A 17,102-nucleotide genomic window follows, 5' to 3' on the forward strand; every position below is an offset into this window, starting at 1 on the left:
TAATTGCGCTGTATCTGCAGGCTCATCACCAGCCCCACATTCCTGCTTTGTGAAAGTGAACATGAGAGGAGATAAATACGGAAACTGTGGGTGGAGAGCGAACGGCACTTACCTGCCCTGCGCACAAAGGTACCTACCCATCCCCCCCCCCCTGTGTCCTATATACAACAAATTTCTGGTCTTGTAGCATAGGGAAGGCAATGACCGCACTGCCTGGGCAATGTTTTCCTGCAGGGTATGTACAGTCATAGGGTATCACCTTACTGAGACCGAATGGCTGCCAATGCGTACCCATTCCATGAGACATATGGCAGGTAAATCATCCGGCTTTACAGAAGGATATACCATCGATAGAATTTGTCTGTATATGACCATGATTTCTATGGTGCTCGGCTCATTGACTATCATTCGTTTGGACGGTAATTCAGCTGAAAACACGGCTGGATCCGTGCGATGCTTCTCAAACAGCCAGCGGTGTCATGTCACAGTCGGGGAACACTTACATAATCTCCCGCGGCATGCATGACCATCCTGGCTGGCCAGCCTGGGGTCATGGGCTAGGGGAGTTGGGACCCCAACAATAAACGGGTCCACCCTCCAGGGGAAGCCTGGGGCTGTCCCTGGTGCCTTTGGGCTGTGGGCACTGGGCTGATGGCTGAAGTGTAAGAGATGGACTAAACCAGTGGTAGCCAACTCCAGTCCTCGAGAGCTACCAGCAGGTCACGTTTTCTAGATCACCTAGCTGAAGCACAGGTGTATTCATCACTCACTGACACATTATAAAAGATCCACAGGTGGAGCTCATTACTTCACTGGTGATTCTGTGAGGAGACTGGAAAACGTTAACTGTTGGTAGCTCTCGAGGACTGGAGTTGGCTGCCCCTGGACTAAACTATTGGGTTCTGTTGTGGAATTCCAAACATTGATGAGCCCGCTGGGTCTTGTAGTTCTACAGCAGAACCAATAGCCCAAGAAATCACACTGACACCTAGAAAAAAATTCTTTAATACACATGACACAGATCAATACAACGTAGGCCTGTCCTCTTCTCCAGTAGAATCCATAGGGTACCTGTGAAATATAATTATACTCACCATGCCCTACTTGAAGATCGCGTCCTCTTCATTCCATGTAGCATCCACGGATGTAACACTAACAAACCACTGACCCAACACCAAACGGACCTCAGGAGCCCCACGTGTGTTTACACTTGCAGCACCTCCCCGAGACAGAGGGATTCGCCGGTTCCTCCCTCAGCCAATCAGAAGCGGGCTCCGTGGGAGCTCCACGGCTGATTGGCTGTGCTGCGGCTCCACTGAGAAGCATCACACGGATCTGACTGATCGGTACAATGCTGGCGGGTCGGACATATTTGGCTGCCGTCAATTTGGGGACCACATATGAATGGCTTCACCAATGGAAAATAATACTCCGCAGAATACGGCAGCTTAGTAAATCTGCTGTATTCTCTGGTCGTACATTTGGCCGGTGACGGTTGATCCCTGACGTACACGTTCATTCCGCTGATCGCCCGTAATCGCCAATCTTAGTCTTCCTACGTCATGAAGCCACCCTACCCTATACTGCCCCTTCTCTTGCAGGAACGTCCTCTGCGGTACCATCCAGTGCCAGGGGGGCAGTGATCGCCCTCTCCTTGGCTCCAGCGCAGAAATCATCGCCATTGATGTCATTGTCAATGGATCCCAGACCTCCTGCCGGGGCACATCCTTCCACTTGGGAGATGACGTTTTGGACCTGGTTATGGTGAAGACTGGGACGGTCTGTGGAGCGGGAAAGGTGCGTTACACAGGTCACACAGCTGCCAGGCTATGCCCACTGCACCCCATATACCCCGAACTACTGTCATGTGTATACAGACATCCCCAATCCTGTACCCTGTACTGCTATATACACCCAGTCCTAGCCCGTCCTGTATACGTTACGTCTGCTAGTATACTCTATCTGACTATCTCACAAGCATTGACCCTGTCATTATTCTAGGTGTGTGTCGCTCAGCAATGCCAGGACGTAGCAACGCTGAAAGTGCAATCCTGCAGGAACAAGTGTGGAGGACATGGGGTGAGAGGGGTCTTCCCCCCCCCCCTCCCCTTCTTATCCATATGCTTCCCATGATCTGTGCACTGTACCCTTCCTGTCTGTCCTCTCTATCTGCTTCCCACCTCCCTCCCTGTCCTTCTCCCTATGTACTCCCCACCTCCCTCCCTATCCTTCTCCCTATGTACTCCCCACCTCCCTCCCTATCCTTCTCCCTATGTTCTCCCTACACTCCCTCCCTATCCTTCTCCCCACCTCCCTCCCTATCCTTCTCCCTATGTTCTCCCTACACTCCCTCCCTGTCTTTCTCCCTATGTACTCCCCACTTCTCTCCCTGTCCTTCTCCCTATGTAATCCCCACCTCCCTCCCTCCCCTCCCTATGTAATCCCCACCTCCCTCCCTGTCCTTCTCCCTCCTTCTGTATGCCTCCTCTCATACAGGATACAGAGTCCCAGTTCTCACACAGTCTCTTTGTGTAATTCTGATTCTCAGATCTGTAACAGTAACAACAACTGTCACTGTGACCCAGGCTGGGCGCCCCCGGGATGTGACAGGTCCGGTCATGGTGGCAGTACTGACAGTGGGCCGGCGGCCCTGGAGCATGGTAAGCATAACATCAGACTATACTCTCACCATACATATACAGTATAGGCATGAACTATACCCTCCTGTCTCATGCAGACCGCAGCAAAGTCAGCAGCACGGTGCTCCCAGTCCTCCTGGTTCTCCTCCTCCTCTGTCTGCTCATCATCTGTTACCGGAAACGGGCCTGTATCCAGCGCAACCTCGGCAGCATCTTCAACAAAAGCAGTAAATGTCAGTACAGGTCAGTGAGTGTCTGTGGGGGCCGGTGAGTGTCCGTCTGGGCCGCTGAGTGTCTATACGCGTGCCACAGCTCTGTATTCTGTACTCATCCAGTTCTCTGACCTGCCCTCCTACAGAGTGACCCAGAACAGCAGCCAGCCCCGCCCACAGCGCCCACCGCCACCTCACTGGGCACAGAGTACGGAGCTGCAGGTGATGTCGACCACTCATCAGGTGAGATAACAGGCAGGCCTAGTGAGGCCTGTGTAATGGAGCATATGACCTACATCTGCTTCCCAGAAGAATTGAGGAGGGGATGGAGGGAAAGAGGAATGTGAGGCACGGGGGGGGGGGGGGGGGGGGATTCTACAAAGTACAGGGAAGAGAAGGGTGAGGCACATACCCGAGTAACAGAAATGGAGGGCAGGAGGAGAGGGGGATGAGGTACGGAAATAGGGGATTGGAGGAATGAGGTATGGAGGCAGAGGATGGGAGGAGAGGGGGGGTGGTATGGAGGCAGAGGATGGGAGGAGAGGTATGAGGTGTGGAGGCAGAGGATGGGAGGAGAGAGGGATGAGGTGTGGAGGCAGAGGATGGAAGGAGAGAGGGATGAGGTATGGAGGCAGAGTATGGAAGGAGAGGGATGAGGTGTGGAGGCAGAGGATGGAAGGAGAGGAATGAGGTATGGAGGCAGAGTATGGAAGGAGAGGGATGAGATGTGGAGGCAGAGGATGGAAGGAGAGGGATGAGGTATGGAGGCAGAGGATCGGAGGAGAGGGATGAGGTGTGGAGGCAGGGGATGGAAGGAGAGGGATGAGGTATGGAGGCAGGGGATGGAAGGAGAGGGATGAGGTGTGGAGGCAGAGGATGGGAGGAGAGGAATGAGGTGTGGAGGCAGAGGATGGAAGGAGAGGGATGAGGTGTGGAGGTAGGGGATGGAAGGAGAGGGATGAGGTGTGGAGGCAGAGGATGGGAGGAGAGGAATGAGGTGTGGAGGCACAGGATGGAAGGAGAGGGATGAGGTGTGGAGGTAGGGGATGGAAGGAGAGGGATGAGGTGTGGAGGCAGAGGATGGGAGGAGAGGGATGAGGTATGGTGTCATTGTTATCGGTACATGGATGGGTATCCTCTCCAGGTGGAGGGTCAGCCGCTGGTCACTCATATTAAGTGCTTGGCTGCCCCCTGCATGTTTCATGTGTGTAATCTCTGACTTTCAGACTAACCTCTTGGTTGGGAGGATATAGGCATAAGGTATGGAGGTAGAGGATGGGAGAAGAGAGGGATGAGGTGTGGAGGCAGGGTATGGCAGGAGAGGGATGATGTATGGAGGCAGAGGATGGCAGGAGAGGGATGAGGTCTGGAGGCAGGGGATGGAAGGAGAGGGATGAGGTATGGAGGCAGGGGATGGAAGGAGAGGGATGAGGTGTGGAGGCAGGGGTTGGAAGGAGAGGGATGAGGTATGGAGGCAGGGGATGGAAGGAGAGGGATGAGGTGTGGAGGCAGAGGATGGGAGGAGAGGAATGAGGTGTGGAGGCAGAGGATGGGAGGAGAGGAATGAGGTGTGGAGGCAGAGGATGTGAGGAGAGGAATGAGGTGTTGAGGCAGAGGATGTGAGGAGAGGAATGAGGTGTGGAGGCAGAGGATGGAAGGAGAGGTATGAGGTGTGGAGGCAGAGGATGGAAGGAGAGGGATGAGGTGTGGAGGTAGGGGATGGAAGGAGAGGGATGAGGTGTGGAGGCAGAGGATGGGAGGAGAGGAATGAGGTGTGGAGGCACAGGATGGAAGGAGAGGGATGAGGTGTGGAGGTAGGGGATGGAAGGAGAGGGATGAGGTGTGGAGGCAGAGGATGTGAGGAGAGGGATGAGGTATGGAGGCAGGGGATGGAAGGAGAGGGATGAGGTGTGGAGGCAGGGGATGGAAGGAGAGGGATGAGGTATGGAGGCAGGGGATGGAAGGAGAGGGATGAGGTATGGAGGCTGGGGATGGAAGGAGAGGGATGAGGTATGGAGGCAGGGGATGGAAGGAGAGGGATGAGGTATGGAGGCAGAGGATGGAAGGAGAGGGATGAGGTATGGAGGCAGGGGATGGAAGGAGAGGGATGAGGTATGGAGGCAGGGGATGGAAGGAGAGGGATGAGGTATGGAGGCAGAGGATGGAAGGAGAGGGATGAGGTATGGTGTCATTGTTATCGGTACATTAATGGGTATCCTCTCCAGGTGGAGGGTCAGCCGCTGGTCACTCATATTAAGAGCTTGGCTGCCCCCTGCATGTACTTTGGCATGTTTCATGTGTGTAATCTCTGGCTTCCAGACTAACCTCTTATATTAACAAATCTCATTTTTTTTCTCTTTTCTCCATATCCTTGTTCTGTCTGTGACCCCTCTATTCTCCCGCTGCTCTCCCTGACCCCCAATCTGTGACCCCTCCGTTCTCCCGCTGCTCTCCCTGACCCCCGATCTGTGACCCCACCATTCTCCCACTGCTCTGGTTGACCCCCGATCTGTGACCCCACCGTTCTCCCGCTGCTCTGGCTGACCCCCAATCTGTGACCCCAACGTTCTCCCACTGCTCTCCCTGACCCCCGATATGTGACCCCTCCGTTCTCCCGCTGCTCTCCCTGACCCCCGATCTGTGACCCCACCGTTCTCCCGATGCTCTCCCTGACTCCCGATCTGTGACCCCACCGTTCTCCCGATGCTCTCCCTGACCCCCGATCTGTGACCCCACCGTTCTCCCGATGCGCTCCCTGACCCCCGATGTATGACCCCACCGTTCTCCCGATGCTCTCCCTGACCCCCGATCTGTGACCCCACCGTTCTCCCACTGCTCTCCCTGACCCCTGATCTGTGACCCCTCCGCTCTCCCGCTGCTCTCCCTGACCCCTGATCTGTGACCCCTCCGCTCTTCCTGACCCCCGATCTGTGACCCCTCCGTTCTCCCGATGCTCTCCCTGACCCCCGATCTGTGACCCCACCGTTCTCCTGATGCTCTCCCTGACCCCCGATCTGTGACCCCAACGTTCTCCCACTGCTCTCCCTGACCCCCGATCTGTGACCCCTCCGTTCTCCTGCTGCTCTCCCTGACCCCCAATCTGTGACCCCAACGTTCTCCCGCTGCTCTGGCTGACCCCCGATCTGTGACCCCAACGTTCTCCCACTGCTCTCCCTGACCCCTGATCTGTGACCCCAACGTTCTCCCGCTGCTCTGGCTGACCCCCGATCTGTGACCCCAACGTTCTCCCACTGCTCTCCCTGACCCCCGATCTGTGATCCCAACGTTCTCCCACTGCTCTCCCTGACCCCCGATCTGTGACCCCTCTGTTCTCCCGATGCTCTCCCTGACCCCCGATCTGTGACCCCTCCGTTCTCCCGCTGCTCTCCCTGACCCCCGATCTGTGACCCCACCGTTCTCCCGCTGCTCTCCCTGACCCCCGATTTGTGACCCCACCATTCTCCCGCTGCTCTGGCTGACCCCCGATCTGTGACCCCAACGTTCTCCCGCTGCTCTCCCTGACCCCTGATCTGTGACCCCACCGTTCTCCCGCTGCTCTCCCTGACCCCCAATCTGACATCTCTGCTCTCCCTGACCCCCGATCTGTGACCTCTCTGCTCTCCCTGACCCCTGGATCTGTGACCCCTCATGCTCACTTCCGGATGCCCAATCTGTGACCTCTGCTACTTTCTCCCTGACACCTAACCTGTGTGCCTTTTGCCATGTTTATTTGCTTTTCCTGCCCAGCCCGATTATCAGGGCAATGACCGTCCAGATCCACCGTCCAAGCCTCTTCCACCTGACCCAGTGCTGAGGCGCTGCCAGGTAACCGGTTGTAGTGTATGTGTGGCCCCTGTGTGGTGTATTACATCCCCTGTAGGTGCAGAGATGTGGCCCTTGTGTGGTGTCGTTACAGTAGGTGCAGAGGTGTGGTGCATGTCAGTAGGTGCAGAGGTGTGGCCCTTGGGTCTTGCAATTACAATAGGTGCAGTGGTGTGGCCCCTATGTGCTGCAATTACAGTAGGTGCAGAGGTGTGACCTCTGTATGGTGTAACTACAGTAGGTTCTGAGGTGTGGCCCTTGTGTGGTGCAATTACAGTAGGTGCAGAGGTGTGGGGCAATTACAGTAGGTGCAGATGTGTGGTGCAATTACAGTAGGTGCAGAGGTGTGAGCCCTGTGTGGTGTAGTTATAGTAGGCGCACTGGTGTGGCCCCTGTGTGTTGTAATTACAGTAGGTGCAGAGGTGAGGCTCCTTTGTGGTGTAGGTGCAGAGGTGTGGCCCCTGTGTAGTGTAGTTATAGTGGGTGCTGAGGTTTGGCCCATGTGTGGTAGTTACCCTGGTTGCAGAGGTGTGGCCCCTGTGTGGTGTAATTACAGTAGGTGTTGAGATGTGGCATATGTGTAGTTGTTACCCAGGTTGCAGAGGTGTGTGTAATTACAGTAGGTGCAGAGGTGTGGCCACTGTGTGGTAGTTAGTGGTTGCAGAGGTGTGGCCCCAGTATGGTGTAATTATAGTAGGTGCAGAGGTGTGGCCCCTGTGTGGTTAGTTACAGTAGGTGCAGAGGTGTGGTCCCTGTTGTGTGGTGCCGTTACAATAGGCACAGAGGTGTAGCCCCTGTTTAGTTTATTTACAGTAGGTGCTGAGGTGCGGCCCATGTGTGGTGTAATTACAGTAGGTGTTGAGATGTGGCATATGTGTAGTTGTTACCCAGGTTGCAGAGGTGTGTGTAATTACAGTAGGTGCAGAGGTGTGGCCACTGTGTGGTAGTTAGTGGTTGCAGAGGTGTGGCCCCAGTATGGTGTAATTATAGTAGGTGCAGAGGTGTGGCCCCTGTGTGGTTAGTTACAGTAGGTGCAGAGGTGTGGTCCCTGTTGTGTGGTGCCGTTACAATAGGCACAGAGGTGTAGCCCCTGTTTAGTTTATTTACAGTAGGTGCTGAGGTGCGGCCCATGTGTGGTGTAATTACAGTAGGTGTTGAGATGTGGCATATGTGTAGTTGTTACCCAGGTTGCAGAGGTGTGTGTAATTACAGTAGGTGCAGAGGTGTGGCCACTGTGTGGTAGTTAGTGGTTGCAGAGGTGTGGCCCCAGTATGGTGTAATTATAGTAGGTGCAGAGGTGTGGCCCCTGTGTGGTTAGTTACAGTAGGTGCAGAGGTGTGGTCCCTGTTGTGTGGTACCGTTACAATAGGCACAGAGGTGTAGCCCCTGTTTAGTTTATTTACAGTAGGTGCTGAGGTGCGGCCCATGTGTGGTGTAATTACAGTAGGTTCTGAGCTGTGGCCCCTGTGTGGTGTAATTACAGTAGGTGCAGAGGTGTGGCCCCTGTGTGGTGTAATTACAGTAGGTGCTGAGGTGTGGCCCATGTGTGGTAGTTTCCATGGTTGCAGAGGTGTGGCCCCTGTGTGATTTGCATGTCGCTCTGCTTTGTGCGTCTAATCACCATCTTACATTAGTTCCCTCACCCCATCTCTGCATCTGTTCTGGGTCTGTGCCCTCTGCTGCCTGGCACACACCCTCCGGCATGGCTGCCATTCATTCTCACAGCTCTCTTCATCCAGGCTGCTGACCAGGACAGGCCACCTGCCCCAACACGGCCTCTACCTGCAGACCCCCTCCCGCGCCAGGGCCAGGTAACCGGCAGCGCTCATTGTATGGGGGAGCTCGCTGATACGGGGGTCCAGGGGGTGTAACATCTGGATTGGAGGATATGTACATTTGGGGGTCACAGGATTGTGCCAGGTGCCCTGGTTTAGTGTGTGCGACACAGGAGGGGCTTACCCCATGGCACGTATATCAGCTGTGATTGGTAAAGAGGACAAACATGTCTATTACGCTGCATATGTGTGCATAGCTGTCATGATTGGCTCCCGAGGGCCCGTACTCAGCGGCCTGGCTCTCAGTCATGGTATTTTAGATCTATAATGACTAGATCAACAGGGTCCAAAGGTTTTCGTGACACCGTGTCCCCCAGCATGGTTCGCTGCCCTTGGCACACTGTTATATTCTCCCTCCACACCGCAGTGGATGGTAGGGGATGACCATGCCGCCTGTCGGCCTAGAGTCCGGATACCCCCTGGCTCTCCTGTGTTACTGCCGCTCATGGAAAATCTGTGTATGTGACCAGGAGAGCATCCATGGGAGAGATGGGGGGTACGCTGCCCATACCAGGTGCCTGCGGGGGATAGTGCCTCATATGTCTGCCCATACCAGGTGCCTGCGGGGGCTAGTGCCTCATGTGCCTGCGGGGGCTAGTGCCTCATATGTCTGCCCATACCAGGTGCCTGCGGGGGCTAGTGCCTCATATGTCTGCCCATACCAGGTGCCTGCGGGGGCTATTGCCTCATATGTCTGCCCATACCAGGTGCCTGCGGGGGCTAGTGCCTCATGTGCCTGCGGGGGCTAGTGCCTTATATGTCTGCCCATACCAGGTGCCTCATATGACTGCCCATACCAGGTGCATGCGGGGGCTAGTGCCTCATATGTCTGCCCATACCAGGTGCCTGCGGGGGCTATTGCCTCATATGTCTGCCCATACCAGGTGCCTGCGGGGGCTAGTGCCTCATATGTCTGCCCATACCAGGTGCCTCATATGACTGCCCATACCAGGTGCCTGCGGGGGCTAGTGCCTCATATGTCTGCCCATACCAGGTGCCTCATATGACTGCCCATACCAGGTGCATGCGGGGGCTAGTGCCTCATACGACTGCCCATACCAGGTACCTGCTGGGGCTAGTGGATCATATGACAGCCCGTACCAGGTGCAAGCTGGGGGATCGGTGCCTCAAATGACAGCTCATACCATGATGGTAGAACAGTAGTGAAGGCATAAGGATTATTGTGTGCAGAGATTGATGTTGGACACTAGGTGGCGCCTTTTCCCCAGTAATGGAGACTGCAGGCTACCACTGAGGAGAGACCAGAGGTGATGTTGATGTGGGGTGAGGGGGAGGGGATAAGACACCATGGGAGTAAAAGTGACCTTTATTTCTTATGTGTACACAAGAGTGAGCCCAGCGTCAGCCTGGCAGACTTATAACAACACTGCTCCCTCCAATGATTTATGTAGCAGTCCAGACACCCAGGTAAAGTAAAGGACTGGGGCCCTACCCATATCCACATAGTAGTAATAGTAGTGCCAATTGCACAGTAGTAGTGCCCCTTGCACATTATGCCTGCACAGTAGTAGTGCCCCTTACACATTATGCCCACACAGTTGTAGTGCCCCTTACACATGGTGCCCACACAGTTGTAATGCCCTTTACACATTATGCCCACACAGTTGTAGTGCCCTTACAAATTATACCACAGTTGTAGTGCCCCTCACACATTATGCTCCCCACAGTAGTATTGCCCCTCACAAATGATGCACACACAGTTGTAGTGCCCCTTACACATGATTTCCACACAGTAGTAGTGCCCCATACACATGATGCCCACGCCTTTGTAGTGCCCCTTACATATGATGCCCACACCGTTGTAGTGCCCCTTACATATGATGCCCACACCGTTGTAGTGCCCCTTACACATGATGCCCACACCATTGTAGTGCCCCTTACACATGATGCCCACACAGTTGAAGTGCCCTTTACACATGATACCCCCGCCGTTGTAGTGCCCATTACATATGATGCCCACACCTTTGTAGTGCCCTTACATATGATGCCCACACCGTTGTAGTGCCCCTTACACATGATGCCCACACAGTTGTAGTGCCCCTTACACATGATGCCCACACCATTGTAGTGCCCCTTACACATGATGCCCACACAGTTGAAGTGCCCTTTACATATGATACCCACGCCGTTGTAGTGCCCCTTACATATGATGCCCACACCATTGTAGTGCCCATTACACATGATGCCCACATAATCAACATAAAGTCTCTGCTTGTAGGCACAGTGGGAGCTGGAGAACATGAGCTCACTGTGCACTGACCTCATCTAATCTGCATACAGTGAGTTATAGTTGCAATGGTAATCTACCCCTTGCTGCGGGTGACACCACTTCACCTGACACCACTGATGAGTGCCATCCTGGCCAAGGAGTAGATACGCAGTGCCCCATGAGAGGGAAGCTAACTCCTGCCATGTGATTCTCTGCCTTCGCAGGTCTCTACCTCCATGAAACCACCTCTCCCTAGGAAACCTACACCCCCCAGTCCTGTATTGCCCTGCCAGGACCCCCTGCTTGGTGTGCCAGCATATCCTGACCACATTATTGCATTGCCAACACGGTAAGATAAACGTATGAAACATGTATGTAACACACAAGCTTTATTGTAGGAGGAACCTTAATCCTGACATAATGTACTATAATGGGTTTTACCCAGGGGCAGATACTACCCCTCCTGTGGAGGGCGCTGCCCACTGTAGTAAGATGCTGGCATTCCATGTCTGGGATTGCCAGTGCTGGGCCACCTGCCATGTCCTTTGCTCATGACGTGCGTATGCTCACAAGAACCAGCTACTAGGCTCTGCAGCGATTCAGCCTCGAGATGGTGGGCAGGGCAGACGGAAAGATGAAGATGGCTTCTTATGCCCCTTTCAGACCGCACTTTGTAAACGGTATATTGCCGTTTTTTTACCGTTTTAAAACGGTAATCTGTGCGGTCTGAAAGGTGCGGGACCACTTAACCGGTTAGAAAATACAGTTTTTTCTAACCGGTTAAAATGCAGGGTCCTACCCGTTTCAGAACCGGTATTTTAGGCTCAAAATTGGGTTCTGAAACGGCATTTAGGACCCAGCCAATGAGCTGGGTCCTAAATTCAGCACAGTGAATATTTAATGACGCTCATTAAATATTCAAATCACTGGAGCCGCGCCCCCCCCCCCCCCCCCCCCCCCCGTGTCGACCTACCCCCGTGCAGCCGGTACCTCCGTTGTGGATCCCGGCACTGCAGTTCTGTATGGTCGGAAGCACCTATGAAAAAAAAAAAGTGTCTTTCAGAAAATGGCTGCACCATAGGAAAACCTGTTTAAAAAAACTGTCTTTCGTATGGGGGCAGCCATTTTCCAAAAGTCACTTTTCTTATAAGAAAAGTGACTTTTGGAAAATGGCTGCCCCCATACGAAAGACAGTTTTTTTAAACAGGTTTTCCTATGGGGCAGCAATTTTCTGAAAGACACTTTTTTTCATAAGTGCTTCCGACCATACAGAACTGCAGTGCCGGGATCCACAACGGAGGTACCGGCTGCACGGGGGTAGGTCGACACGCGCTGGGGGGGTGTCGACGCGCGCGGGGGGGGTCGTCGACACGCGCGCGGGGGGGGAGGGGGGAGCTGCACGGAGGGGAGGGCTGAAGGCTGCACTGGCTTTGACCCTGTATTTGGAAAGTTTCCAAAAACGGGTCTGCCAGTGTCAAAAAATCGGCACTTAAACGGTAATATACCGTTTAAGAGCTGCGGTGTGAAAGGGGTTTTATGTGGCAGCCCCGTTTTTGGAAACGTTTTCAAATACAGGGTCAAAGCCAGTTATGCGGTCTGAAAGCAGCATTACTGGACACACTCTGTATCTGCAGCTATTTAACCTAGAAACATAGAACGTGACCGCAGATGAGAACCACTTGGCCCATCTAGTCTGCCCCTTTTTTAAGCGTGTTACCTCAAACCATATTTGATCCTTATTTCTTTGTAATATGCCTATCCCCAGCATGTTTACATTGTACTACTGTATTTGCGTCTACCACCTCTGATGGGAGGCTATTCCACTTATCTACTACTCTTTCTGTGAAGTAATTCTTCCTCAGTTTTCCCCTGAATCTTCCTCAATCTAGTGTCAGTGCATGTCCTCGTGTTCTGCTGCTCCTCTTCCTGTAAAGAATGTCTCCCTCCTGTATCTTGTTAAAGCCCTTAATATATTTGAAAGTTTCAGATCAGTCAGATCCGTGCAGGCTTCAGGGTGTAAAAAAAGAATAAATACATTTTAAAAAACAGCTTGGGGTACCCCCCCCAGCCCGAACAATTGCATAGGGGTCACCTTATTTTTTACAACCAGGCCAAAGGGGCGGTCCTGGTTCCCAAAATACGGTGGACAAAATGACTAGGGGTCCCCCATCTTTTAAGAACCAGCACCGGGCCCAACCAGCCAGCAGGGTAATGCCACAGCCGGGGGGAATGCTTTGGCCGGGGGACTTGTATAAAAAGTCTCCCCCCGGCTATGGCATTACCCTGCTAGCTGGTTGGGCCTGGTGCTAGTTCTTAACATACGGGGGACCCCTAGTCATTTTGTCCCCCGTATTTTGGGAACCAGGACCGGCCCTTGGGCCTGGTGCTGGTTTAAAAAAAATAAGGGGACCCCTATGTCAATTGTTCCCTGATATTTTTACAACCAGGTCCGGCTGTTTGAGCCTGGGGCTGGTTACGGCCATGGAGGGGGACCCCACGCCGGTTATTAAAATTCTTTTTATTTTTTACACACTGCAGCCTGCACGGATCTGACTGGCTGTCTACGCGAATTCGTATTAGCGGCCGCTAAATACGAATTAATATGCCATTGGGGATTACAAAGCCGTCGTATTTGAGTGCTTTGTAAATTCCCCTCCGGAATATAACAGCCGTATGCATTCCTATTAAGAATACCAATACAATAAATTGTATTGGTATTCTTAGTAAATTTCCCCCTCAGTGTTGTCATTGGCTACTAGTGACTACATAGGCTGCTTACTCAGTGATGTCACTGGCTCCTAATGACCGGATAGGCTGCACTCCAGATGTATCAAGCTTCAAAAGTGATAAAATGGATAGTGATAAACAGCCAGCCAATCAGCTCCTACCTGTTATTTTTCAAACCCAGCCTGTGACATGGCAGGTAGGAGCTGATTTGCTGGCTGTTTATCACTCTCCATTTTATCACTTTTGAAGCTGGATACATCTGGCCCTTAGTGTTGTCACTTGCTCCTAGTGACCGGATAGGCTGCACACTCAGTGTGGTCACTGGCTCCTAGTGACCGGATAGGCTGTACTCAGTTATGTCACTGGCTCCTAGTGACTGGATAGGCTGCTCTCTCAGTAATGTCACTGGCTGCTAGTGACTGGAGGGGCTGCACTCTCGCTGATGTCACTGGCTCCTAATAATTGGGTAGGCTGCCCTCTCACTGATGTTACTGGCTGCTAGTGACTGGATAGGCTGCACCCTCAGTGATGACACTGGCTCCTAGTGACTGGATGGGCTGCACTCTCAGTGATGTCACTGGCTCCTAGTGACTGGATGGGCTGCACTCTCAGTGATGTCACTGGCTCCTAATAATTGGGTAGGCTGCCCTCTCAGTGATGTCACTGGCTGCTAGTGACTGGATGGGCTGCACCCTCAGTGATGTCACTGGCTCCTAGTGACTGGATGGGCTGCACTCTCAGTGATGTCACTGGCTCCTAATAATTGGGTAGGCTGCACTCTCAGTGATGTCACTGGCTGCTATTGACTGGATAAGCTGCACCCTCAGTGATGTCACTGGCTCCTAGTGACTGGTTGGGCTGCACTCTCAGTGATGTCACTGGCTCATAATAACCGGGTAGGCTGCCGTCTCAGTGATGTCACTGGCTGCTAGTTACTGGATAGGCTGCACCCTCAGTGATGTCACTGGCTCTTAGTGACTGGATAGGCTGAAATCTCAGTGATGTCACTGCTCCTAGTGTCTGGATAGGCTGCACCCTCAGTGATGTCACTGGCTCCTAGTGACTGGATAGGTCGCACTCTGTGATGTCACTGACTCCTAGTGACTCGATGACCTGCACTCTCAGTGATATCACTGGTTTCTAGTGACTCGATGAGCTGCACTCTCAGTGATGTCACTGGCTCCTAGTGACTGGATGAGCTGCACTCTCAGTGATGTCACTGGGTCCTAATAATTGGGTAGGCTGCACTTTCACTTATGTTACTGGCTGCTAGTGACTGGATAGGCTGCACCCTCAGTGATGTCACTGGCTCCTAGTGACTGGATGGGCTGCAATCTCAGTGATGTCACTGCTCCTAGTGACTGGATAGGCTGCACCCTCAGTAATGTCACTGGCTCCTAGTGACTGGATAGGTCGCACTCTGTGATGTCACTGACTGCTAGTGACTGGATGGGCTGCGCACTCAGTGATGTCACTGGCTCCTAGTGACTGGATGGGCTGCGCTCTTAGTAATGTCACTGGCTCCTAGTGACTGGATGGGCTGCACTCTCAGTGATGTCACTGGCTCCTAGTGACTGGATAGGCTGCACTCTCAGTGATGTCACTAGCTCCTAGTGACTGGATAGGCTGCACGCTCAGTGATGTCACTGGCTTCTAGTGACTGGATGGGCTGCGCTCTCACTGATGTCACTGCTACTAGTGACTTGATAGGCCGCACTCTCTTTATATGTGTGAGTGACGGATACATTTATACATGACATTGAAGAGAATAACTTTAGCATGAAATAGTAATCTTGCTTATATTGTTTTGTAACGGTCTTCTGTCATGGCCTCCAGGCATGCCCCCCCTCCGCCCTACAAAGGAAGGACCCCCCGGCTGTAGAAGAAGCATGGAGACTGTACAGAGGCAACTTCAATTGAGGGCTGGTACCCAGACACTGGCCCTGTGATGCAGGAAGAGAAGAGATGTGTATAGTGACCTCCGACTCCGTGGGGATTGGATAGTATGTGGGGACTGTTCCCTGCACCCCCAGCTGGACTTGTGGGGCCCCTCTTGTTTTGGTCTTTTTTATACTGTATATAGCTGGTTCATGCATATGTGTGTTTTATGGTCGTGTGAGGGAGGGGTTACTTACTAAAGTGCAGTAAGAGAGGGGGGTCTCTCTGGGGGATATAACAATAGCACCGTGTGCAGAATGGAGGGGCAAAGACTCCTGCCCCCCAGCAGCCTGGGGATGAGAGTGGCGTTCTCAGCAGTTCCTATGAGTGTCCAGCAGGTGTCAGCATGTGTCAGACTGTCACAGAGAACTTTGTGCTTGGAAATTCATTCTTCATGATGCTTGATGGCAGATAAAGAAATATGGCTGACCTGCATTCTCTGACGTTTCTCTCTGCACGCTGCCATATCATTGACGTGAATGAACATGTTTGGGGTTTACCTGCTCCTCTCTATGGACTGACCTGTGGTCAGGTGGCCTTTGTCCAGACCTGCCCAACTCTCACTCCCTTCCAGTGCCTGGGCGTTTCCTGATAGTAAGTTTTATTTATATAGTGCACTTTCTCCAACAGGTCTCAAGGCGTTTTAAAATAACAATGCACATACTGTAATACAAAGGGTTATCAGTACAAGGAACAAATAACAATGGCAGTACAGATATACATCACATATATACATCACATGTACAGATATACATCACATGCGTGTATACATCATTAGATCATACAGGCCGACTTTTTTAAACTCCTCTCCAGGAGAAGCCCGGAGAGGAGTGAAAGTAGGGCTGGACGAGGCTTTTCTTTTGGGGGCGGGGCGAGACTGACATTACCAAGCCCCGCCCCCATGACCGGCTGCCGCATGAAATATCGGGTCCGTGGATGGGAGAGGGGTTAAAATGATGCGAAATTACGCGATTTGCGTCATTTTAGCCCTGCCCCCTCCCCACGGACTCGCAAAATTTTTACCGCTGGGAAGGGGGGAGCAGGGGCTGTTGCTACAATGCAGGAGACTTGCTCACCTTCCCGGGGGGGGGGGGGGGGGGGCCTGATTTGCGGGACCCTCCCGGCCATTGCGGGACGGTAGGCAAGTATGCACTAGATGCATTGTAATAAGGGACATGGACATGGGGAACATATAATTACTGAGCTGTGCAGCACCCAGGCAGCCATTCAGTGGCGCCACGTGGTGATTGCACAGCCAGATAGGTAGCCAGTAACAGTACAGATATATATATATATATATATATATATATAGATATATATATCTGTATTCACTGTAGTCACTATTCTGCACCTTGAATACTGGGTTTTATCCCCGAAACGTCGGAGCTTGTATGCACTTTTAAAATGTTTATATAAAGAACACTGTTTTATTCAGCCTGCGAGTGCCACCATTCCTTTACCGGTCAGTGTGTATGTATGTGTATATATATATGTATATATATATATTTATTTTCTAGAAGAATAAATAAGAGCGCTCCAAAGGGCAATATCAAACAGGTAAAAATAATTTTATTTAAAAAAGCTTTCAGTTGCAGACAGATGCAGGGTAACGTACCAAATTGAGCGGTTCAACAACCGCAAGGTAACAGCATAAATCTCTGTGTCTCACACACAGGTTCAGTTGGAGCGGTTACACTCA

At 52.5% G+C, this 17,102-nt stretch overlaps 1 protein-coding gene across 5 annotated transcripts in view; it reads left to right on the forward strand.

Moving 5' to 3' along the window:
- Positions 1–16,837, forward strand: part of ADAM15 (ADAM metallopeptidase domain 15) — a 51,492-nt gene extending 34,655 nt beyond the window's left edge. The window contains exons 15-24 of one of the 5 annotated variants that reach the window (XM_083166919.1): positions 21–129; positions 1,602–1,797; positions 2,002–2,079; positions 2,549–2,660; positions 2,738–2,882; positions 2,998–3,094; positions 6,599–6,676; positions 8,413–8,484; positions 10,963–11,087; positions 15,302–16,837. In XM_083166919.1, coding sequence (XP_083023045.1) covers positions 21–129; positions 1,602–1,797; positions 2,002–2,079; positions 2,549–2,660; positions 2,738–2,882; positions 2,998–3,094; positions 6,599–6,676; positions 8,413–8,484; positions 10,963–11,087; positions 15,302–15,347 — 1,058 coding nt within the window. In that variant the 3' untranslated portion in view covers positions 15,348–16,837. Of the gene's footprint in view, positions 1–20; positions 130–1,601; positions 1,798–2,001; positions 2,080–2,548; positions 2,661–2,737; positions 2,883–2,997; positions 3,095–6,598; positions 6,677–8,412; positions 8,485–10,962; positions 11,088–15,301 lie in introns of those variants that run through there. The other 4 variants (XM_083166921.1, XM_083166920.1, XM_083166922.1 and 1 more) reach the window with 4 other exon arrangements.
- The last annotated feature ends 265 nt before the right edge of the window (positions 16,838–17,102 follow it).

Source organism: Crinia signifera, chromosome 12 (assembly GCF_055691185.1).
Source record: "Crinia signifera chromosome 12, ASM5569118v1, whole genome shotgun sequence".
In the NCBI taxonomy this organism is placed as follows: Eukaryota; Metazoa; Chordata; class Amphibia; order Anura; family Myobatrachidae; genus Crinia; species Crinia signifera.